The sequence below is a fragment of the Apium graveolens genome, chromosome 3 (genome assembly GCF_009905375.1).
Source record: "Apium graveolens cultivar Ventura chromosome 3, ASM990537v1, whole genome shotgun sequence".
Classification (NCBI taxonomy): Eukaryota; Viridiplantae; Streptophyta; class Magnoliopsida; order Apiales; family Apiaceae; genus Apium; species Apium graveolens.
In genome coordinates this window covers 297,564,791-297,590,839 of record NC_133649.1, presented here as the reverse complement: position 1 = coordinate 297,590,839, position 26,049 = coordinate 297,564,791, and the positions used below count along the sequence as shown (strand labels likewise).

At 35.4% G+C, this 26,049-nt stretch overlaps 1 protein-coding gene, 2 long non-coding RNA genes and 1 pseudogene across 3 annotated transcripts; 1 reads left to right on the top strand and 3 right to left on the bottom strand.

Moving 5' to 3' along the window:
* Positions 1–13,533: 13,533 nt before the first annotated feature.
* On the top strand, positions 13,534–14,457 carry LOC141715258 (glucan endo-1,3-beta-glucosidase 8-like; annotated as a pseudogene).
* A 734-nt stretch (positions 14,458–15,191) lies between these two features.
* Positions 15,192–15,764, bottom strand: LOC141711184 (uncharacterized). Its single transcript, XR_012571254.1, has 3 exons — positions 15,631–15,764; positions 15,470–15,546; positions 15,192–15,351 (listed from the first exon to the last, which is right to left on the bottom strand). It is a non-coding gene; the product is annotated as an uncharacterized LOC141711184 (long non-coding RNA).
* Positions 15,765–15,834: 70 nt separating this feature from the next.
* On the bottom strand, positions 15,835–16,336 carry LOC141711185 (uncharacterized). Its single transcript, XR_012571255.1, has 3 exons — positions 16,269–16,336; positions 16,010–16,054; positions 15,835–15,918 (listed from the first exon to the last, which is right to left on the bottom strand). It is a non-coding gene; the product is annotated as an uncharacterized LOC141711185 (long non-coding RNA).
* Positions 16,337–17,065: 729 nt separating this feature from the next.
* LOC141715257 (TATA-box-binding protein 2-like) lies at positions 17,066–18,462 on the bottom strand. The gene is made up of 5 exons (XM_074518731.1): positions 18,433–18,462; positions 18,241–18,343; positions 17,614–17,701; positions 17,229–17,299; positions 17,066–17,129 (listed from the first exon to the last, which is right to left on the bottom strand). Exons 2-5 carry the CDS (start codon positions 18,327–18,329, stop codon positions 17,066–17,068), a joined length of 312 nt encoding a protein of 103 aa, XP_074374832.1. The 5' UTR covers positions 18,330–18,343; positions 18,433–18,462.
* Positions 18,463–26,049: the final 7,587 nt, after the last annotated feature.

Genomic DNA, 26,049 nt, shown 5'->3' with positions numbered 1-26,049 from the left:
AACAGTCATCAGGACATAATTTCTTAACTCGAAAAAGGAATGCCTATCTAAGTAAATCCTCATACAAGTTCTGAGTTATACTCTTCAGAACTTAATCGTCAGAATATGCAACCAGAACTTGTCCTCAGAGTTAGTGCAAAATGACACAATGACTGTTTATCTAAAACAACATAGACCACCACAGTAATTTTCATCATTCAGATGGAGTGATTAGTGTGTGCATTAAGCTAAATTTCAGACAAGGAGTAAAGTCTGATTCACTTCAGTACATCTTAGAAATAAGGCATAACTAAAATTTTGCTAAAGAGCTGTCATTATCCTGAAACCTACTGATGAATGAGTTCATGCTTGAGTCCACCTCAACTGTTTTGTGCTAATTTTATGCATCTTTTTAAATTCTATTTTACAGTGGCTTCTCAGTGTAAGTGAGTCACGACTGTTTATCAGAATTTATGCTATTATCAGAGTATTTCTCCAGTAATCATAGAGTGTGAAAAGTCACCAAGAAAATATTTTGCTTTTCTAATGCATATTTACTTAATACCAGCAATGCACTTGGGTCGTCCCTTCCACATTTTTACTCTAGATCTCAAAGGAGTACCTGATTTTATTCTTTGATCTTTTTGCTTTTTCTTTTGATAATTGAGGTTTATCAGCACTTAGTACATTCAGCAGTTTTACTAGTATCAGAACTTAACAGATGAGTAGCATTATTTTAATTTGTGACTTAGTAATAAGATAAACAAAGTAAACTCAACTAAGCTCAATTATCAGAATTTACATGTGTCATAAGATTTCCACAGAAATAATTACTTCTTACATGGGATCATCTGTTTATTAAAGACTACTAGGTCAGTATCTAGCACAGTTATCCTCATAGGATTGAATAGTTACTTAAACAGACATATCACTTATCAGAGTTTAGAAACATATATCAGACAACAATGAGTACTTGAACGCATATTTCAATTAATCACAGAATACACAAAGAGATTACATTCTGTAAATACTGATCATAAAGTCTAATGAAACAGAACAAAACTAGACAGATTTAGAAAAAGAACCTGAAACCATTCCAAGTTCATTTACCAATCTTGTAAAAGTGGCTTCACACAGTGGTTTTGTGAAGATATCTACTAGTTGTTGATCTGTTGGAACAAAGTGCAATTCCACTGTACCTTCATCCACATGTTCCCTTATGAAGTGGTACCTGATGCTGATGTGCTTTGTCATAGAGTGTTGTACTGGATTACCTGTCATAGCAATAGCACTTTGATTATCACAGTAAATAGGGATTTGGAAATATGTTAACCCATAATCCAGTAACTGATTCTTCATCCAAAGAATCTGTGCACAACAGCTTCCTGCAGCAATATACTCTGCTTCTGCAGTTGATGTGGAAATTGACTTTTGTTTCTTGCTGAACCAAGAAACCAATCTGCCTCCAAGAAATTGGCAGCTTCCACTTGTGCTTTTCCTGTCAATTTTGCAACCTGCAAAATCTGCATCTGAGTAACCTATTAGTTTAAAATCTGATTCTCTAGGATACCACAATCCCATATCAGCTGTTCCTTTAAGATACTTAAAGATTCTTTTCACAGCTGTTAAGTGAGGTTCTCTTGGATCTGCTTGAAATCTTGCACAAAGACAGGTAACATACATGAAATCAGGCCTACTAGCAGTTAGTTAGAGTAGAGAGCCAATCATACCTCTGTAGTCAGTAATATCTACTGATTTACCAGTATCCTTATCCAGTTTTGTTGCAGTGGCCATGGGAGTGGATGCACTTGAACAATCTTGCATTCTAAATTTCTTCAGCAAGTTTCTGGTGTACTTGGTTTGACAAATAAAAGTGCCTTCTTCATTCTGCTTGACTTGAAGGCCCAGAAAATAGCTAAGTTCCCCCATCATACTCATCTGATATCTTGACTGCATTAGTTTGGCAAACTTCTTGCAAAGTTTGTCATTTGTAGACCCAAAAATGATATCATCAACATAAATCTGGACCAGAAGTAAGTCCTTTCCATGGTTGAGGTAGAACAGTGTTTTGTCTATTGTTCTTCTGTTGAATCCACTTTCCAGAAGAAACTGAGCTAAAGTCTCATACCATGCTCTAGGAGCTTGCTTAAGTCCATAGAGTGCTTTATCAAGCCTGTAGACATAATCTGGATGTTTGGAATCTACAAAGCCTGGAGGTTGTTCAACATATACTTCCTCCTCCAATTCTCCATTGAGAAAAGCACTTTTGACATTTGAAAGACAATAAACTTTTTGTGAGCAGCATAAGCCAAAAATATCCTTATGGCTTCTAACCTAGCAACTGGTGCAAATGTTTCATCATAGTCAATTCCCTCATGTTGAGAATATCCTTTTGCAACCAGCCTTGCCTTATTCCGTGTAATTATGCCATCACTGTCAGTTTTGTTTCTGAATACCCACTTTGTACCAACAACAGATCTATTCTTTAGTCTTGGCACTAGGGTCCAGACTTTGTTTCTTTCAAATTCATTTAACTCTTCCTGCATTGCTTTCACCCAATCAGCATCTTGAAGAGCTTCTTCCACTTTCTTTGGCTCAGTCTGAGAGAGAAAAGAATTGTAAAGACATTCATTTGAAGTACCTGTTCTAGTTCTGACACCTGCATCATGATTTCCAATTATCAAATCAGGTGTATGTGACTTTGTCCACTTCCTTGCAGATGGAAGGTTTTCTCTAGAACTGGATGCTCCCCCATGATCCATGCTATTTTCATTTTCTGATGCTCCCCCTGAAACTATGCTCTCTGAGTTGGATTCTTCAGAATTTAGATTTTCAGCACTATCACAACTTGGCTTATCAGAACTTGACGAATCAGAACTTGAAGAGCCAAATGTATGTTCTGATGTTTCTTGAGATGTGGTAGGATCTTGAGTATGCTCCCCCTGCATAGGTGCATCTTCCTTTGACGTAGTCACCACAGTTTTAATAACATCAGAGTTTAATCCATCAGAGTTTACAGTATCAGGACTTAGACTGTCAGGATTTTCAGTATCAGAATTTGAGTCATCATTTTCAAATCTCAGCTGATCATGATCAATGAAATCTTCAAGACCAGTAATCTTCTTGTCATCAAAAGAGACATTGATAGATTCCATGACCACTTTTGTTCTCAAATTATAGACTCTGAAGGCTTTTGTGGAAAGTGGATATCCAACAAAGATTCCTTCATCAGCTTTTAGATCAAACTTGGATAGCTGTTCAGGATGAGTCTTGAGAACAAAACACTTGCATCCAAATACATGAAAGTATTTCAGATTTGGCTTCTTTTTCTTCACCATCTCATATGGTGTTTTTTCCATGCTTGTTAATGAGTGTTGCATTTTGAGTAAAACAAGCAGTCTGCACAGCTTCAGCCCAGAAATAGGTTGGAAGCTTTGCTTCTTCAAGCATTGTACGTGCAGCTTCAATGAGAGTTCAATTCTTCCTTTCAACAACTCCATTTTGCTGTGGAGTTCCAGGAGCAGAAAATTCCTGCTTTATTCCATGGTTTTTGCAGAACTCTTCCATTATCAAATTCTTGAACTCAGTGCCATTATCACTCCTTAAAATTTTCACAGAATCTTTTACCAATTTATCCAAATGTTTGACATGATCAATCAAGATAGATGCAGTTTCACTTTTTGTGTGCAAGAAATACACCCATGTGTATCTGGTGAACTCATCCACTATGACCAATGCATATTTCTTCTTTGCAATAGACATAATATTCACTGGACCAAATAGATCAACATGTAGTAAATGATAAGGCTCAAGAATTGATGATTCAGTCTTGTTCTTGAATGAAGATTTTCTTTGTTTGGCCTTCTGACAGGAATTACAAAGGCCATCAGGAGCAAATACTGACTTTGGCAGTCCTCTCACAAGATTTTTCTTGACCAGTTCATTTATATTGTTGAAATTTAAATGAGAGAGTTTCTTGTGCCAATTCCAGCTTTCTTCAATTGATGCTCTACTCATTAGACAGATTGCAGAACCATCAGTACTTGTTGAAAGCTTAGCTTCATAAATGTTACCACGCCTGTATCCTTTTAGAACAACTTTGCCTTTAGATTTACTCACAATTTCACAGTGTTCTTCAAAGAAATCAACATGATAACCTCTGTCACAGATTTGACTTATACTCGGTAGATTGTGTTTAAGTCCTGAGACCAGAGCTACTTCTTTAATTATGACATTTCCAAGATTGATATTGCCATATCCCAATGTTTTTCCAATATTGCCATCTCCATAAGAAACACTTGGGCCAGTTTTCTCCACAAAGTCTGATAGCAGGGCCTTATTTCCAGTCATATGTCCTGAACATCCACTGTCCAGAACTAGAATATTTTTCCTGTTGCCCTGCAATCACAAAGACCACTAATTATTAGTTTTAAGGACCCAGACTTGCTTGGATCCTTTGGCCTTATTAAGTTTGTTAACATTTGCAGCAGATTTAGCATCAGAGTTTATGTTAACATTTTTCTTATCAGAACTTACACTATCAGACATTGAATCAGAATTTACACTAGAAGGAACAATGGAAACTTTCTTCAAAGAAGGTTTTATTTGATAATAATCATAGTACGAACTATGATATTCCTTACAAGTATAAATGGAATGCCATAAACTACCACAATGAAAACAAGGATTTTGTGGTTTGTATCTAACAGACTGACTCTTAACTCCTGATTTTGAAGGTAATGAGTTAATATTCTTATTCTTCCTGCAAAAAGAAGCCAGATGGTTAGAACTTCCACAGTTATGACATGTTTTCCTAGGAGCATCAGGAACAGGTTTATAATTATTGCTTTTATTCACACCTTCCTTTCCATTCCTATTTTTCCTAGGTGATTTTACCTTGTTTGCATTCTTAACATCTTTCAGCTTATGCTTAAGCTGCTTCTTTGTCATTAAGCCTATGTTTACTTCAGCTGTCTTTTCCTGTTTTAGTTTGTCAGAAGTTAATTCCTCTTTAACTTCTGATTTCTCATTCTCAGACTTTACAGTTACAAACTTAACAGGTTTTAACTTTGGCTTTTGTTTAATAACAAGCTTAATTTCTTCAGTTCCTTTATCATTCTTATCTTCTCCATAACCTAAGCCCTCTTTCCAGTTTCCACTACTTAGCAAATTTTGAGCTGTTTTTCTAGAGTTAGTCCAAGTCCTGATAATCTCTCTTTCCTTTTCTAACTCAGTTTTTAGAGATTCATTCATTTTTAGCACTTCATCCCTAACATAAAAAGCATCATCTCTATCCTTCTGAGTTTGATGGAACATGACTAACTCTTTTTCTGAGAAATTATTTCTTTTCTTAAATGCAAGATTTTCAGAAGTTAATCTTTCACATGTTAAAGTTTGATCTCTATAACTAACAAACATGGTTTTAAGATATCTTCTCAACTCATTAATATCATCAGTATGAAAAGCATAAGTAGTCCGAGGTACCTTTGTTTCAGCAGCTTCAGAACTGCTCTCAGCACTTTCTTTATCAGCATTTGCCATCAATGCATAGTTCTCCTCACTTTCAGAGTCTGAGGTGTCTGTCCAGCTTTTCTGCTTTGTGACAAGAGCCTTGCCTTTGTCACCCTTTACCTTCTTGCAATCAGGAGATATGTGGCCTTTCTCACCACAGTTATAGCATTTAACATTGGTATAATCTCCTCTGTCAGACTTTCCTCCTCTGCCTTCAGATCTTCTGAAATTCTTCTTATCAGAACTTATGCCTTTCCTGGAAAACTTCTTTCCCTTCCTGAACTTCCTGTATGCAATCTTTGTGATTCCTTTCACCATAAGAGCACACAGCTTCATCATCTCCTCATCAGCATCAGTCTCAGGCAAGTTTTCAGAATCCTTGTCTTTCCTTGAGGAAGCTGCTTTGGGGAATTCTTCTTCAGCCTTAAGAGCAACTGTCCTTGACTTTCCTCCTTTCCTCTTGCTTCTTTGTTCCATCTCAAGTTCATGAGTCTTGAGCATTCCATAGATTTCATCAAGAGTTGTATCATCAAGATTGTAGTTGTCTCTTATTGTCGTTGCCTTCAAATCCCAGCATTCAGGAAGAGCTAACAGGAATTTAAGGTTTGAATCTTCAAGATCATACTCTTTATCAACCAATGACAAATCATTCAAAAGTTTGACAAATCTATCATATAAATCATTCAATGACTCATTAGTCTTTGAGTCAAAGTGTTCATACTCTTGAGTGAGTATTGTCTTCCTGTTCTTCTTAATTGTGTCAGTTCCCTGACACCTTGTTTCCAGAGCATCCCATATCTCCTTAGTAGTCTTGCAGTTGATTACCTTGTTTGATATTACATTATCAATGGCACTATGCAGTAAGTGTCGTACCTTAGCATCCTTAGCAATTGATGCTATATCTTCAGCAGTATAATCACTCTTCTCCTTTGGTACGGTCTTTGCTGCTTCACCTGCAACTGCAACAGCGAGCTTGGTTGGTTTGTGAGGCCCTTCCTTGATTCTATCAAGGTATTCTGGATCTGTTACTTCCAGGAACATGGTCATCCTTACCTTCCATATGGGATATTCAGATGGTCTCAGTATGGGAACTCTGATAGTCTCATACCGACTTTGAATCTGTGTCTTTGGAGGTTCTTCAGTTTTGGTAGGCTTAGTTGGAGTTTCTGTGTCAGACATGATTGTGTTTGGATCTTTAACTGTATGTGTGTTAACAGATAAGCTCTGATACCACTTGTTAGGTCACACACACTGTAGAGGGGGGTGAATACAGTGTATAATACAATCAAATCGAACTTTAATATATTAAGTAACAGAAAACAAACTTTATTGAAACAATAAACTCTGTTACAGTATGGAACTGTTACTTCTCAGTGATGAACAAGTATCACGAGAGCTGCTAGGGTTACAATAAATAATCTTCTCGAATATGATAACACTTATAGTGTAAACCCTATGTCTGTGTTTATATATTACACAGTTACAAGATAATCGCTAATTGATATGGAATATAATTCTGCTTCCTAAAATATATCAATCAGATATCTTTTCTTCCAAGTATTCCATTCTTCACGAAACTCCTTCTTCATGCATATCTCTTCTTATGTTTATCTTGATCTTCTTTTCTTTAATCAGCTACTGTCCTTATCTGATCGTCCTTCAGCACTTAAGTTCTGATATCTAACTTCTGATGATTATCTCCTGATAATATAAGTACTGATATCTTTAAGTCCTCACTTCCAGTATAAGTACTGATCAACAGTTAAGTACTGATTTGTCCTGTTAAGTAAGATCTGAAATCTAAACATAAATCATATTAGCCATGACATTATCAAATATATCTAACAACTATTATCAATAGCTAATTTTTCCCATTTTTACTAATTACGAAAATAATTAATATTCAGGGTTTTGAGCCCTTTCCAATGGGGTTTATTGTTGACCCAACGTTGGCATAATTAATGCAACATTAATTGCACAACCAGTGTTTATTTTTCTCCCTATCATTTGTCCACCCAACTTTCGGGAAATCATAAAAGATTTCGTGGAAGTTAAGTTCATTAAATCCCTTACAGGGTATCATTCTCTGTGTAAAGTGTGGAGCGACCTACACATTTACAACTATTTGCCTTGTTCGTGGCTTCAGGGTATTTTTTAAAACTCCTTATCATTTTCCTTATCTTTTTCCTATTTTTTAGGAGTTTTCTTTTATTTTTCATGAATTTGCCCTAGATTTCCAGAATTTTTCCTTATTTTTATGGAATTTTTCCTCATTTTCTGGATTTTTTTCCTTATTTTATGGAATTTTACTTTAATTTTTACTCATTTTCTGGAATTTTTCCTTATTTTCTGGAATTTTCCTTCAATTCTCTGAAATTTTTCCTTAATTTTCTGGAATTTTTCCTTATTTTCTGGAATTTTTTACCATAATTCTGCCCTAATCAACCAGGAATCCTGGTCGAATCAGGATTCTGGTCGATGTTCGTCAAATTTTACCCTCCTGATCGATGAAAATTTCGACCAGGATTCTGCCTTAATCGGCCAGGATTACGAGAATTAACTCAATATTACTTCAAAACATTGGACCGATCCAAGATCTTGAACCCGATACCCTTCTTTTTGTTAGAAAATGATTTTTACATGCATAAATTGAGTATATTCAAATACAAGTTTTTCTCGTGAAACATCGTTTATCATTTAATTGAAATTGGGATTGGGATTTTTCCCACTTCGCATAGTGTGAGTTATTTTTTTAGCATTATTTTTTTGTTAGTGTTACGAAAAATTATTTTTCGGATCATTTATGTGACACACATTTTGTTCTTCTAAAAAAAATGTTTCTACCGTCATAACTCATAATTTTTTCCCAAAAGGCATAATTTATATTTGTCCAATCGAAAATCTTAGAAGGGGATGTTTTGAATTATTATAAAATAATATTAAATAATATTAAATAAAAACGCATTGTGAATTAAAATTTGCTGACTGAGGCAAAATCAGAATTTGCTGACTGTGAATTACAAACTATAATATACTGTAAACACTGATTCATCAGGATTTGCTCACTGATGCAGAATCAGGATTTGCACAGTCAGCAAATCCCAATCTATCATTAGGATTTTCATGTACACAGTAAATACTGATATGTCTATAAGAAAATAGACAAATTCGAGTGATATGTGGACTTCTGCTAGAAATATAATTAAAACATAAATTTAGACCTAGCAAATAAATCAGTCTCAAAGAAAGTTAATAATTATCATGGATTATATCATTTACTAGAATTCGTAGATAATTAATAAAAGACAATTTATCAGTCTTCCAAAATACTATACAAAATCAGTCGAGCAATTTGCTCCAAGATTTTAAGTAACATTGTAACACACTGGAAAGTGAAAAGCTAATATAATACTGTAAATCAGAGGTACATCACAATATCCAAGATCCCAAGTACTAAATACTAGTTAGATAAACTCAAAGCACACAAATCTAAATTGAAGCCACATAAATCAAATACAATGATGTCTAAAAATTACCTGAAAAATTAAGATAAAAATAAAATAGCAAGTCAACACATATTCACAAAAGCTATAGATAAATTTAAACATATAAGTTGAAAAACATTCATACAATAGTTGACTGATTTTCAGATTTTTTTTTCTCCCTAAATAATGTGGAATTTGCATTTATTAAACTCTAAAAGCCTAACCAAGCACATTCAACCGTAAGTTACTAACCAAGCATATTCGACCGTAAGTTCCTAACGAGGCACATTCAACTGTAATTTCCTAACCAGACACATTCTACCGTAAGTTCGATTCATTTAAGTGTGAGCAACATCATTAACATCTCTTGCACACAAATAAATCACCACTCAATTTGGTTAACTTACTAAAAGAAGACACTGAAGGTGCTTTACAAAGTCATTTCCCAGGAAGAAGGTACCGACAATTTTGCGACCAGATGCTAAGGTGTTTCAAAACTTAAAGAAAATAACTTGTATGGGCAAATTCAACCTGCAAAATGATCAGATATATTTGATTAAAAAACTGAATCAAATGTAAACGGATACATAAAAATGAGGCAAAGAAACACTGAAAATATTAAAAAGTCAATAGTTGTTGTTATAAAAATGATCACAAAAACGAAGTAGATCGAAATTATAGGCCTTTGGGAGCTTTTCACTTTTGAGTCTCAGATTTAGAGTAGACTTTGGAGTCCTCAGAAGTAGGAAATTGATTCCTTATCTTATAAGGCCTCTCAGAGGCTGATCCAAAAGGACTCGTATTCCTTTTATGAATTTTATCAATAGCTGATTTTTTCCATTTTTACTAATTACGAAAATAATTAATATTCAAGGTTTTGGGCCCTTTATAATGGGCTTTATTGTTGACCCAACACGGGCATAATTAATGCAACATTAATTGCACAGCCATGGTTTATTTTTCTCTCTATTATTTTCCCCCCAACTTCTGGGAAATTATAAAAGATTTTGTGAAAGTTAAGTTCATTTAATCCCTTACAGGGTATCGTTCTCCGCGTAAAGTGTGGAGCGACCTACACATTTACAACGATTTGCCTTGTTCGTGGCTTCAAGGTATTTTTAAAACTCCTTATCATTTTCCTTACCTTATTCCTATTTTTTAATAGTTTTCTGGTATTTTCCAGGAATTTGCCCTAGATTTCCGGAATGTTTCCTTATTTTTATTGAATTTTTCCTCATTTTCCTCATTTTCTGGAATTATCATTCAATTTTCCTCATTTTCTAGAATTTTTCCTTATTTTCTGGAATTTTCCTTTAATTTTTCCTCATTTTTCCTTATTTTATAGAATTTTCTTTCAATTTTCTGGATTTTTTCCTTATTTTTCTGGAATTTTTTCTTATTTTCTGGAATTTTTTATCATGATTCTGCCCTAATCAACCAGGAATCCTGATCGATTTCGACCAGGTTTCTGGTTGACTTTCGGTCAATTTTGCCCTCCTGATCGATGAAAATTTCGACCAGGATTCTACTTTAATCGACCAGTATTCCTGGTCGATTTTGACTAGGATTCTGGTTGAATTTTGGCCAATTTTGTCCCCCTAGTCGATAAAAATTTTGACCAGGATTCCTGGTCGATTTTGACCAGGATTCTAGTCGAATTTTGGCCAATTTTGCCTCCCCAGTCGATGAAAATTTTGACCAAGATTCTGCCTTAATCGACCAGGAATCTGATCGAATTCTGACCAATTTTGCCCCCCGATCGATGAAAATTTTGACCAGGCTTCTGCCTTAATCGACCAGGAATCTGATCGAATTCTGGCCAATTTTGCCCCTGGTCGATGAAAATTTCGACCAGGATTCTGCCTTAATCGATCAGGATTCTGATCGAACTATAGTACTTTTTACCATCCACGCCGAATAAAAATTCGACCAAGATTCTTCTTTAATCGATCATGACTCTGATCGAACTATCCTCTTTCGGCTTACCTCGAACCTTTTAGATTGTTTCAGACTCTTCATTTTCCTGGACCTTCCCTTAATTGGGCCTTACCTTTATGGGCTTTCGTCGTTTAATCTCCCATTTCCTGTGCTATATAAGAATAGAATGAACTTGAGTTTCTCATTTCACTCATTAGTCAAAAACTCTCTATCAAATCTCTCTAGTTTCTCTCTTAGGAAGGCAATTTCCGGTGTTCTTTGCCACTGTCGCTTCACCACCTTCAACCATTTTTTGAATTTCAAGCCATCTTCCCAAGAATATCAATGGTGGATCGAGACCTTGCCAGACTTGCGAAGATGAATACTTCCAAACGAGGTACCCTCATTCAGATTCGTTCTTCATACTCATCTTTAGTTGACATAATTAACACTAGGGGGGATGAATATCCTTCCCTTGGTGAGTTAGATTCTTATAATCACGGTAACATATTCCATGAAGTAGATGGTAGAATAGAGAGTTATAACTCCCTCTATAAATTCCTCCTTACCTTAGGATTACTCCGGCCACCCCAGGAGATAGAACTTGCAATTGGGAAGGGGATACTCTTTTTATTTATCGGGGTGCCATAGTTGTCGGCCTTAGGTTCCCCTTTCATGAATTTATCCCTCGCCTCCTCGCAGATGTTCAAGTAAACCCATGTCAACTCCCTCTAATTGCATGGAGGAATATCATATATTTTATGGTTTTGTGCCTTAAGAATAATTTTCCCCTTTCAGTGCCCCCTTTTAGAAATTTTTTTAAATTTTATAATAGTCTTTTAACTCAACCGGGCTGGCTTTTTATCCGTCAAAGGCCCAAGTGTCCCCATATTTTTGATAGCAACTACATTGTTGAGAACAACCCAAAGTGAAGAGTTGAATTTTTTAGGCTAACCTGGGCCGGAGGCGATTGGGCCGGCTTATTTCGTTGGCCCTTTTGCAAGGTAGTTGATGGTAGCCCAGCTAGCATTAGGCTAACTGTCGAGGAGGAGGCCGCTTACCAAGCCCTTATTGCGGATAACGACCAAACAGACACCTGGACTCCCCTAGAGGAGTTTTCTCTCTAGAAAGTTGGCCTTTCTCAGGCCTCTGATAGGGGTAATTTCACTCGCATTTTTCTTCGTCTTTTTCTTTATATCATGTTATGTCTTAATCACTAATGGAATTCAATGTTTATTTTTTAGCTTGTGAGGCCATTAACAACCACAAGGATTTGCCATGTTTTGATGTTGATACAATATGATTGTATATGCATGATTTGAATATACGATATTCATGTGAGTTGTATAATTTTATGATGATTATATAATCTGTACGTATACTGATATATATGATTTATGTTTGTTCTTATAATGAGAATCGTATTAGATATGGATTCTAAATCAGATGTTGCAGATCTTCTAAAATCTGGGTCTGGTGTCCGATTTTCGCGAACGAATACCCTTTTCGATACGGAATCGAGTGTCTGAACAAAACAAATAGCTAAAGCTATCATGGACTCTTCTGTAAGGCGTTTGACGTCGTTTACTGCCTATAAACAGCGATTTAATGTTTTCAGAATTCTTACTTTTCTGAATTTTTCCAGATTTTTTTTTGTGACTAGATCATGATGGGTATGATATGTTAAGATTAGATTATGTGTTTTAACATATTCTTATGTGTTAATTGATCATGGTGGATGGTTATAGCTTATGACCTTAGGTTAATGGTTTTGTTTTTTTTTAATACGGCTTGCATGTCGTTTGATTTTGTAATTATAGATCTCGAATGTAACTCGAGTTCTTCTTATAAGTTCTTAAGATTAGTTTTTATATTTCATTCTTGTAATGTACATGAAGACATAAAGATTTCATATCAAGGAAGGGTAATCTCACATGGATGCCATCCAAGGAAGCAATACAAGGAAGAGACAACTCAAGAAAGTAGACATGTAGTAGTTAGCTTGTATTTATTTTTCACCATAGATTGACCTAGATCTTTGTCAATAGCTTGATAAAGATCACATAGGATAAGCCATAACCAACCACGTTTACTTTATTGCACTTTACATATATATGCTCATATGATGAATGTATGTGTAGAGTAGTTTAATGATGCATGCTTAATTAGATTAAGGATGTATGTATTAGATACGACACCCATGCATTCTTGCTAAACAAGATAAAATTTGTAATGATTCAAGATTTTAAAATGAACAAACGATTATGAGATTCTCGTGTTTATGAAACACGGAATAAAATACTAATCTTCTTTATTTCTGACATGGAGCGATTTTGTCAAAAGCGAGTTCATTGAACTTGTAAGGTTGTGGGTTTTAAGCGAGACCGTTGTTTAATGACCATCTACTAGTCAGACTCAACTTAATTCTGGAAATGCTGAGTCACCAAGAGCTAGTCTATCAAGACGTAAAGAATGGAGTAAAGACCATTTTTGGAATGTGGTACTTAGTATTTCTAATACTGGAGTAAGGGTTAGAAGAGTTGCTGCAAACAATTGAATTGATTCTGGTTTTCTATCACAAATGGAACCAAAGGAAGCAGCGAAGCTCTTGGAGATCCAGATTGAGTGATTTCCATCCAAGATGAACTCAATCAGTTTGAAGATTAAATTTGTGAATAATGGGATCGCCTACCAAAACGTCTTTGACGCAAATTTTGACACTCTGGTCTCTGCCTTGAAAGCTGCCGGATATGCTGACATGGCAATTATCGTAGGCGAGGTTGGATGGCCCACCGACGGTGACAAGAATGCTAATATGAACAATGCATACCGATTCTACAATGGCCTTTTACCAAAGCTTGGAACTAATAAAGGCACACCTCTTCGACCTGGATTTGTAGAAGTCTACTTGTTTGGACTAATTGATGAAGATATCAAGAGCATAGCTCCTGGTAACTTTGAGCGTCACTGGGGAATTTTTAAGTATGACGGACAACCAAAATTTGGAATGGATTTTTCGGGAAAAGGACAGAACAAGCTTGTCGTTCCTGCACAAAATGTGCAGTATCTACCAAAGAGATGGTGCGTGTTCAATCCAAATGCTAAAGATTTGAGTAAACTTGCTGAGAATATCGATTATGCCTGCACATTTTCTGATTGTACGACCCTTGGTTACGGGTCATCTTGTAATGGCTTGGATGCTTATGGAAATGCATCATACGCATTTAATGCCTACTTTCAGGTACAGAATCAAGGGAATTGAGCTGCAATTTTCAAGGTTTGGCTGCTGTGACTACACAGAATTTATCACAAGGCCAATGCAGTTTTCCGATTCAGATATTGTTATCACGGTCTTCTGGAAGTCGCCCGTTTCTGGTGGCTTTGCTATTCTTATCCGTCTTCACATTTTTTATGTAAATCTCTTTTTTGGTAGGATAACACAGACATTTATATTCACATAATATTTTAGATATGGTAGCTTTTCGAAACTACATCTACATGTACACGGTTGCTCAAATTTTATGCAACAATAGTGTTTGCTCAAATGTAATTATCTTACTATCAACTTCTTACGGTCTAGAGAACTTAAAGAAGCTTATATCCTCGTACTTACAACACTTTTACCTAAACTGATCTTCTTTTACTAAATTGTCCGGAGATTTACCACTAATGTAAATATAAGATACATATTCAGCAAAAAGAACAAAAATATAGGACACTTATCGAAAGAAGGGCAAGCAAGAGCAAGTAATAAGTTGCGGAATTAGCTCTTTCGAGATGACGAAACAATATAACCAAGGCAATCTACTAATATATATATACTGTACAGACTAGTTGTCCCAGTAAAACTAAGAACATGGTAGGGCAAATAATATTTTTATCAACATAAAAAAAACACATTTCAATTAGCAAAAAAAAGACATTTCGAATGAACTAAAGGGATGATTTGCCATTTGTAGCTCAAAACTAACCAGCATGACATGCAACTTCAGATTAAGTTCAGGGCTTGTACTCTTTAACCAGACACATTGGGGAGTAAGTTACTCGGAAAATGACAAAAACTTATGATCCAACAAACAACACCGCACTGTAAATAAGTGACTCGGTAAATCACAATGAATTATCATCCAACATATTAAAATCTTAAACCGAAAACAAACACATGAAATTAACAATAAAATCTTGTTAATCGAACTAATATACCATAAACAATGGCCCCCAAAATTTAAATGCTTTTCCACTTGTATATAGATTGTCTATGTAACTGTATCACATAAAAACCAAAACCATATGTCTTAATTATTCAGAATCATTATTCATTACATAAAAAAAACTCTAACCCAGCCATGTCAATTCTTATAGCAGTCTTATTAGAGCCCGGGTACATGTAGTTGAAAGCTCTTCAGTATCAAGTTGATATATCAAGTTGATTCTTCATCAAGCACAAATCTGCACAAGTCTGCAAACACAGGCAACGGAAAATTTAATAAGACTCCAAGCACAAACACACATTACATAATAAGAAAGATAGTTGCACTTCCATTAAGAAAATAACAAGAAAGAAATATATTGCATACCACTGCTGCGAATTCCTCCTGAACTCTGTAAGAACAGGGTATATATTCTCAAATGCTGTATAAATTTCTTCTCTCACCTGTGCATGAGCCATTCGAAAGACTGTAAGCCTTTAAAGGTAACAAAAAGTTTATAAGTAAATGTTTATGGCAGCCTGCATCACCTTTGCTCCGGTAATTACAATTTTTCCTGATACAAAGATGAGGAGGACAATCTTGGGTTGTCTCATCCGATATATTAGACCAGGAAACAATTCTGGTTCATACTGCAAACACATAAACACAATTAGCACTAAAAAGTTGCAGCATCTATTTTTAATTTCCATGGTTAAGAAAGCCAGACAACAGCTCAGACATACACTTGAAAGGGCACCATGGGAATATGCTAAAGCTTCAAGTCTGATGGGAAATTTCACATCACAAGAACCAACAATGTTTTGTATCTTAAAGTCCTGGCATATCAATGGAACATAATATTAAAAGCCATTAAGATAACAATAAGTTTCTAAAATGGATACTGTAATTGTCCAAGAGAAGGGATACCTTGAATTTGGCAGAAAATCCAACCTTTTGAACAATTCGTGCATACTGGACATCAAATATAAATGTTATATGAACATCTCGTAAGTATTTATTTACTAAGTCTTGGATGTTAAAAATCACATATATATAACAAAGATTCTCATTATTGGGTTTTAAAGATTTTAACAGACCAAACCCGATAAATGTCCCATAGTAACTCAAGTTCTAAGACCATAGTAAAAAGCAGATATAAAATCAAAATTCATGATAAATTGCCGACCTTCCTTGCAGCCAATTTTGACTGTTGTACACTCTTTGCTCCCGTACAAACCTGGACACAACATGAGGACTATATCACGAGGGAAGTTATTAATAGTTAAAATTTATAATAAATATAAGAATCAAGGCAAATGCACAACCCACATATAATATAAAATAACCGAATAAGCTAAAGGTGGCAAGTGAAGGATGAAGGCCAGGTATGTAACCATTTTTCAGATTGGGGTAATAAAATTACCGATATTATAGTATGCGACCGACATTTACAATTTGAATACGCATTTTCTAAAGGGGTACTGATGTTATGCATTTTGGAATGGGGTATCTTGAATTTTTTATTTCTATTTAAATATTAAAAGGATACACATTTGTGAAAGGAGTATCCCATATGGAATAACCATTTGACATATGCGCATTCTAAAAAAAATAATGCATCGCATATAAAGCGATACCCACTTAATGGTATACCCATTTGGCAGCTGCTTATACTTAAAAAATTAATACATCTTATATAACGGAATACCCATTTTGTAAATGCGTATTCCAATCATCAAAACTAGCCGGTACATAAGGAAATTGTTATTGTTGTCAATTTTATTTAAAAAAATTGTTATTGTTGTCCCATTTTGTAAAAGTGTATCCCAATCATTTAAATCAGCAGATACTTACGGAAATTTTTATTATTCTCAATCTTAGTTAAAACAATTGTTATTCCTGTCATTCTTGTACAAGTAAAATGACCAACTTTTTATATTACAACATATAGATTAAATTGTCCATGCCAGTATGCCGTGATAATTACAAGAAATTTGGGTAAAGATTTACAAACAGCGCTGCAGTAAGATTGTTAAGCCTTATATAACTTAAATCAACAGAAAGACACATGTAAAAGTTAAGCATCTGCTGTTTGATAAAAATAAATCATAGGGAGTTGAGGAACGAAACTGTCAACAAAACTCACCATTTTCCCGAAGCAAATATTAGTGCTTTTGTCTTTGGATCCCTGATTCGCATGATTAGAGCAGCAAAACGCTGTGTAATCATTAAAAAAGCATGATCAACAAAGCTAAACATTTAGTTAGCAATAACTTGTAATGGTTCTCAAACATTCAAGTGCAAGCATGAGCTTTGCAAATAAATGATTAGTGAAATTTCAATTAAAAAATGACCTACACAGCTAACTATCATTAGCCAAGGTATACAACTGAAACAAAACAAGTCTTTCATTTCCTAGACCACAATTATCCAAAAGATTATTTTGAATGACATAATATAGTCTGGCTTCTTTTCTTCCTCTTCCATCAAAGAAAGCTGAAGTATAGTGATATTATGATGAAGATTCGAACCTTGGGGTTATATTCAGCATTTCTTGCTTGCAATGCGATGGCTTTCAAATCTAACTTGCAATCCAAGTTGACAGTTGATACTATATTCCTGTTAGTAGAAAATTAGTGGTGATCAAAATTTATACTTCAGCCTAATTTTATACTCCTGTAACTTTAGCATTAACCCATAATCAAAGTGTGAGAGTTAAAAAATCATCACAAGCCACAAAAACACAGATGTTGTAGAAGCTGTAATAATTATATAATTCATAACTATAACTTATTCCTAAAATGTAAACAGGAGTAGCCTAGGGCGGGAAAGGGTTCGCGGTGTTTATTAGGATGCTAGCAACAAATGAGGCAAAGAAAAAAGGGGAAATGGAGGGATAAACTTTTAAATAAGTCTTGTGTGAAACAACGTGGCAGCTTATAGGTGAATTAAGGCATCATTTGTTTACATACAAGAGAATAATTAGGTATAATTAGAAAGAAATGTAAAAGCAGGCACATGTGTACGTTAACATTATTATCAAGTAAATAATATGAAGGTAGTAAAATTGGCATCGAAGGGAAGTGTAAAATAATGAAATCTGTAACACAGTAAAATCGAGAAAAGGGGTGAAAATGAAGGGGAGGGGGGATGCATACTGAAGAGTGGGTACAATTCCAGAGGGGTGCTTGGAGAGATCAACTGCCTGGCACTGGCTACCACCACCACCACCACCCTGTTCCGCCATGTGTAGAGTTGTATCTGCACAAAACAAGTAGTAGTATTAGTATATGATTTGATTGATAAATAAACCCTAATTTATGTATCGAAAATGTTATAAGTTAACTAACCGTAGGAATTTGTAAAATTGTTAGGGGGGAAGGAGGGAGAGAGGACAAATCCCTACCCCTTATATATAGGTATATGTATGCCCCCACACACGCCTTTCTCTTTGGGCTGAATCTGGGCCGCAGAAAACATTGGACCCAGTATTATTTCAAAACATTATATTAACACACATTTTATTCTTCTTAACAAATGTTTCTACCGTCATAACTCATATTTTTTTCTCAAAAAGCCTAATTTATATTTGTCCAATCTAAAATCTTAGAAGGGGATGTTTTGAATTATTATAAAATAATATTAAATAAAACGCATTGTGAATTAAGATTTGCTGACTGAAGCAAAATCAGAATTTGCTGACTGTGAATTACAAACTATAATATACTGTAAACACTGATTCATCAGGATTTGCTGACTGATGCAGAATCAGGATTTGCTGACTGTGCAAATCCTCATCTGTCATTAGGATTTCCATGTACACGGTAAATACTGATATGTCTATAAGAAAAAAGATAAATTCGAGTGATATGTGGACTTCTGCTAGAAATATAATTAAAATATAAATTTAGACCTAGCAAATAAATAAGTCTCAAAAAAGTTATTAGTTATCATCAATTATATCATTTACTAGAATTCGTAGATATTTAACAAAAGACAATTTATCAGTCTTCCAAAATACTATACAAAATCAGTCGAGCAATTTGCTCCAAGATTTTAAGTAACATTGTAACACACTAGAAAGTGAAAAAACTAATATGATACTGTAAATCAGAGGTACATCCCAATATCCAAGATCCCAAGTACTAAATACTAATTAGATAAACTCAAAGCACACAAATCTAAATTGAAGCCACAGAAATCTAATACAAGATGTCTAGAAATTTCCTGAAAAATTAAGATAAAAACAATATAGCAAGTCAACACATATTCACAAAAGCTGTAGATAAATTTAAACATATAAGTTGAAAAATATCCATACAATAGTTGACTGATTTTCAGATATTTTTTCTCCCTAAATAATGTGGAATTTGCATTTATTCAACTATAAAAGCCTACCCAAGCACATTCAACCGTAAGTTACTAACCAAGCATATTCGACCGTAAGTTCCTAACCAGACACATTCAACCGTAATTTCCTAACCATGCACATTCAACCGTAAGTTCGATTCATTTAAGTGTGAGCAACATCATTAATATCTCTTGCACGCAAATAAATCACCACTCAATTTGGTTAACTTACTAAGAGAAGACACTGAAGGTGCTTCACAAAGTCATTCCCCGGGAAGAAGGTACCGGTAATTTTGCGACCCGATGCTAAGGTGTTTCAAAACTTAAATAATGGGCAAATTCAACATGCAAAATGATCAGATATATTTCATAAAAAACTGAATCAAATGTAACGGATACATAAAAATGAGGCAAAGAAATACTGAAAATATTAAAAATCCAATAGTTGTTGTTAAAAAAAATGATAACAAAAACGAAGTAGATCGAAATTATAGGCCTTTGGAGCTTTCCACTTTTAAGTTAGACAAAAAATAGAAAATGGCGGTAAAAAGTACTTTGATCCAAATCCACAGTGCAACAGTGGTAACCATTTCCTTGTCTATTCATTCATTCCAAGTTTGAACATATCATTATGAAATAATTTTTTGACACCATAAAAACATATAAATAAAACTTTGCGAGAATCCCAAATCTAGCACAACATCATCAAGATTATGATCAAGTCTTGTTTTTTACAATAACAAAGATCATAATAAGTTTAAACATGAATAAAAAAATCCAAAACTCTCATAAATTTTCAATCAAATAATTAGACTGCAAGAATATAAAATATTGTTATGAATTGAAAACTAGGTCATATTTGTTACTAGGGTTCATGAGCTTCGAGACTCAATTTGACTGCTCTCGTATTTTGTGACTCGATCTGCCTTCACAAGATGTCTACGTACTTTGTTATTTGCCAAATATCAAGTCAAAAAACTTAGTTCTGATTTGTGGGGGGAGACCCCTTATATAGGCATATGATGCCTTATAATTAGGTTCGGGTTTGAAGACTTGGTGGACAAGTCTCAGATTTAGAGTGGACTTTGGAGTCCTAAAAAGTAGGAAATTGATTCCTTATCTTATAAGGCCTCTCAGATGCTGATCCACAAGAATTCATATCCCTTTTAGGACTATTGTTAGGTCACACACACTGTAGAGGGGGGTGAATACAGTGTATAATACAATCAAATCGAACTTTAATATATTAAGTAACAAAAACAAACTTTATTGAAACAATAAACTCTGTTACAGTATGGAACTGTTACCTCTCAGTGATGAACAAGTATCACGAGAGCTGCTAGGGTTACAATAAATAATCTTCTCGAATATGATAACACTTATAGTGTAAACCCTATGTCTGTGTTTATATATTACACAGTTACAAGATAATCGCTAATTGATATGGAATATAATTCTGCTTCCTAAAATATATCAATCAGATATCTTTTCTTCCAAGTATTCCATTCTTCACGGAACTCCTTCTTCATGCATATCTCTTCTTATGTTTATCTTGATCTTCTTTCCTTTAATCAGCTACTGTCCTTATCTGATCGTCCTTCAGCACTTAAGTTCCGATATCTAACTTCTGATGATTATCTCCTGATAATATAAGTACTGATATCCTTTAAGTCCTGACTTCCAGTATAAGTACTGATCAACAGTTAAGTACTGATTTGTCCTGTTAAGTAAGATCTGAAATCTAAACATAAATCATATTAGCCATGACATTATCAAATATATCTAACAATCTCCCCCAACTTGTAAATTAGCAATAATATACAAGTTTAACAGATATTTGATGATGTCAAAAACATTAAGTACAAATGCATGAGAATTAGACTAGATAACTACAACTTACAGTCCTTAAAGCTTTACCAATATTCAACTTCTGATAACAACTTCAGTCTGTACAAATATCAGAATTTAAGCAGTTGTAGATCTCGACTTGGCTTCATTATCTGATCTCTCTGATGTCAGGAGTTGTTCTGAGATAGTTCTTCAACAAACATTTCTCAGCATATCTGAGTTCATCATCATTCTCCTTTAACATCTTTAAGCTCTACAGTATCTTCACCAGTTTGAAAGATTGCAGCTCTGAGATCATTGATCTTTGCTTTTCTCAACTCCTGATCTAGTCTTATGACATAGGCTTTGTCAGACTCCAGATTGAATTCAAGTCCCTTAATACCAAGATATGTTCTGATCTGTGCAGTATTAGGCTTCATATCAACAATATCACCATTGTGATCTCTGTACTTTGGAACATATGTGCTGTCAGACTTAACAGAATAAAGCCTTTTATGTCTCTTAATCTGTTCTTTTAAGTAGTTTGCAGCAGTTCCTGTTATTCTGTCATCCACTTGAAGTAAGAAAAGTACATGCTCCAATTCTTCAAAATACTTCAATGGAATGGCATTTTGTCTTATATGATAAACCCTAAAATCTGTCATGAAATACAATATGATGTATTCTTTCAAGTAGGTATGGTAAACCATCTATACAGATTCCAGTTGATTCAATCTCTCAGGAGTTGCTCCAATGCCTGGTTCACTCAAGGAAGTTGGATCATTTGTAGTGTTATGTACTCTTTTCATCAACACTTCCCAATCCAGTTTTATCTCTTGCTTCCTTTCCAGTAACTACTCTTGCTTCAAAACCACTTGCAGTAGTCTTCAAAGGTTGAGTCTGTTTTGCTTTAGTGAATCCTGGTGAGAGTGTCTTTGGTCTATCTTCTGATATCAAGTTAACTTGAGCTATGTCAGAGGTTACTTGCTTCTTCTGAATATCAGAACTTACAATTTCTTGACTCTGAACAACTTGAGCCATGTCAGAGGTTGTTTTAAGAACTTTTCTTGAAGTCAGAGCAAGATTATCCTTTTCATCAGTAATTTCTTCATCCTCAGGAGGCACATAAACCTTGATAGGTTCACCAACCTTTTCTTTACCCTTGGATCTTGGATCTATCTGCGGTTGTGATCTAGCCAATGTTGCTTCAGTATGTGTCCTTTCTTTGATTACAATGCCTTTGAGTTTTGGAAGTGGCTCTTTACCAGAAGCTTCAGATTTAGATGTGACTTTCTCTGATTTAAGCCTGGCTTCTTCTTTCATTAAACTCTCCAAGTCCATTCCTGGATTTTCCTAAAGAAATAACTATCTTGACATTTCCTCAAAGATCCAAAAGTTCATCGGAACTTATCCTTTTACCAATAGAAGAAATTAATCTTTTCCCAGTATCAGAACTTGTCCTGTGACTAGCTTGTCTTGATGTGAATCCTCTACCTTGACTATGACCTCTACCCATTCCAGAGTTTCCTTGATCATCTTTTTCATTATCCTTTCCTGTCAGTGTCTTGTCAGCCTTGCATTTGGACTTAATTACTTTCTCCCCCTTTTTGGCATCAGCAGGTAGTAGAAGAGAGATAAGCAATTCCACTGAGGTTTGGATTTCAGTTAGTTGTGATTGTTGAGAAGCTTGATTTTTCAGAATTTCATCAATCTGAGCTTGTTGATGATCTTGAGTCTTCTCAATATAAGCAATCCTGTCAATGGTAGGTTGGAAGAACTTTTTCTTATCAATTTTCCAAACTTGTTCCTGTTTGATAAAGTTCTCCTGAATCTTGTGTAGCTCTGCATTAGTAGTTGAATGAAGACCTTGTAGATGTTTAGTACTCAATGCAGTGACTCTAAGCTGGATTTTGAAATCATCAGAATTTAACATTTCATCAGCTTTAGTCAAGTGCTCAGCAAGATGCTTTTCAGTTGGAACACATGAAACTGAGTTTCATTCCTTAGTCCACTCCTGTCCTGCAGGAGTCTCACTCCAAGGTACTGGGGCTTCTCCGGTAACAAACTTCTTAATCAGTTCAGACTTTAGAATAGTCTGTTGAGGAGCATGTCCTGAAGGACCTGCTGCATCAGCATCTGCAGTTGGAGCAGCATCACCAGTATCTCCAGCATTGCAGCATCAGAACTTAAAGAATCAGTATCTTCGGATAAGACAACAGTGTGAGTAACAATGGAGGTTTCAGGATCCTCTAATTGCTGATCTGGTTCTAAGTTCTGATCAACAACCAAATCCTGATGCTCACCTAAAGTCTGATCATCAGCATCATGATGCAGAGGTGTTGTTGATAACTCTGGAGTTTGAACAGCATCAGTAACATGTGTTGTGGAAGGATTATTTGCTGTTGGAGCTTCTAAGAGAATTACTTCAGGCACAACCAAGTTTTGAACATCAATATCAGCACTTGTGCCTGGATCAACAGGAGACACAGATGGTGTGTTAGCCTTTGCAGAAACAGCTTCCTGAGATGGAGTTGATGGAGAAGAAGTGACTGGAGCAAATTCCTTGTCTTGTGAGATCAGAGATTCCTGATCCCCTTCCTTAGCTGCTTCCTCTTCATCATCTGAAACTGGCCTTTTTGCCCTCTGTTTCTTGTATCTCTTTGTTGATTTGGATTCCTTGGGAGTTTCAGGAACTGTCATTCTTCTAAGCCTTTTGAGAAGCCTAGATCCCCCAAATCCAGAATCCTTCTGAGAAGTCTCTTTCTCAGCTTCACCTACAACAGGTTCTGAAGAAGGAACCTGTTCCTCAGTATCAGATTCATCTCTCAAGGCAATCCTCCTTCTCTTTGAGGTGTTTGAGGAACAGTTTGGGAAGTGGAGAGATAGGATTTAAGATATGTCCTGAGGGTAGGTTGAGTAGAATGAGTGGTAGGTGCTGAGGATGATGGTTTTTGGTGTTTGTGGTTGGTTGGACATCAGAGTAAACAGATCTATAAGTATCAGGATCAGCATTTACTAAGATCTGTTTTACAGACTGAGGAAGTAATGGTCTAACCACTGATTTCTTAGTGTCAGCATTTACCAGATCATTAAAGTAGCGTTTTGCAACTTTAAAAGGTGGGGTTGAGGAACTGACTAATTGAGGTTCATCAGTACAAAAAGTATAAATAAGTTGACAGAATCTAGCAAAATAGACAATATTCCTATCCTCTGTCATCCTCTCCAATAAAACCAATTATACCAGTTGCAAAGTCAAAATGAGTTTGATTGATAATAGCATACCCTATGTGCTGACTTTGAATTGGGATAGCATCAAAATTCGAACATTTATTCCCAAAAGCTTTGGTGATGCAGTCGAAGAAGAAGCTCCATTCTCTTCTGATATGAGCCCGTTTCAACTGCCCAAGTTTTGCCAAACTCCGTTCATACCCCAAATTTGCCATTAACTCCTGAAGAGCTGATTCTTCTGGAATTGAAAAAGTACAACCTTCTGGGAGATATAGAGCTTTGTGTATTATACCAGGAGTGACTGCATAAGATGAATCACCCACTTCGAAAACAATACTGGGAGTGCCATGTTTACCACCATCATCAAAGTGCCCAGTCCGCCAAAATATCAGAACTTGTTGACTCGAAAAGACTGAAGGTTGGGTTAATGCATACCCAATCTCACTGTGTGCAAGAAGATCTTGCACAAAATGCAATTCAGATGGAACTTCAGCATGATCAAGAATTGCAGCATAGTTGTTTGGAACAAACTTAGCTCCATCAATAATTAAATCCTTAGGTGCCATGTGAAAAATTGAGATTTAAAAGTGCCTGTTAGGTGTTTGATAAAATGTCTGTATGAAAAACCAACGTGAGAGAAAGAGAGTAAAAGCAAGTAGAGAGAAAAAGTATGAAGGAAATAAAAGATTAAAGAAATCCTTTCTCTGTCGTACTTATACTCCAAAAAAAAATGTTACCGTTGGACACCTGTCAGACATGCAGTAATAACGGATAGTTACTGGGCGCGAGAAAACAGTGCCCACTTGCCTGTTTTCAAGGAAAAAACCGTTCCATTTACCCAGATATTCCATTAATCAAGGTGAAATAGTTTTAATTCAAAATTGAAACCGTTCCCACTGATTTAATTATTTTTCACTGCATCATTAATATTCTGAAAAGAAATCAAGTGACCTAAGCTACTAAACCTAACATCAACAGCCTTAGTCCTAGCTAAGAAGCCTGACAAAGCTGATGATGAAGAAAAATAGGAAGAAGACGAGATTAAATCATTTCTTCTTCTTCCTACTCTCGACAAACAGAATGGCGAGTCGGATGATCGCTCTTGCTGGCGGAGAGCTTCCAGCCTTTCCTCCTCCAATCGCTCCAGATGGCGATGGTAGTCCATATAGAAGAACAGGAGTGGGTCAGTACCTCCGTGGGACAGAGTCCCATATCTCCTCAGGAATGGCCGTGACGTGCCATTCCTGCTGCCATCGGCACAGCTTAGCTCCATATTGAAGTTTTGGTAGTTCAAAAACATGTTGTATCTGACCATTGTGTTTTTGAAAGAAAAAGTATGAAGGTAAGTTTGTGAGAAAGAATTTGATGGGAAGGCTGATGTGAAGAGGCTGTTTATATAGGCAAGAGAATGCCAGGAGACGTAAAAGTATTTAATGCTGACAGGTAGAATTAATTCTACCTCGTTCCCCTGACTTGAAAAAGAATAACATTCATTGGAAAGAGAAAATGGTTGAATGCGCACAAGACACAAGTAAAAGTTGACTGTTCAAGTACGAGTACCA

Bases quoted from the DNA above. Each gene is read 5' to 3' on its own strand.
- LOC141715257 (XM_074518731.1), bottom strand. From the start codon at position 18,329: ATGGCGGAACAGGGTGGTGGTGGTGGTGGTAGCCAGTGCCAGGCAGTT. The intron at 17,300-17,613 runs GTTCGAATCTTC...ATGATTACACAG, and splicing joins ATGCTGAATATAACCCCAAG to CGTTTTGCTGCTCTAATCAT. The intron at 17,130-17,228 runs GTGAGTTTTGTT...TGTTGATTTAAG, and splicing joins ATATTTGCTTCGGGAAAATG to TTATATAAGGCTTAACAATC.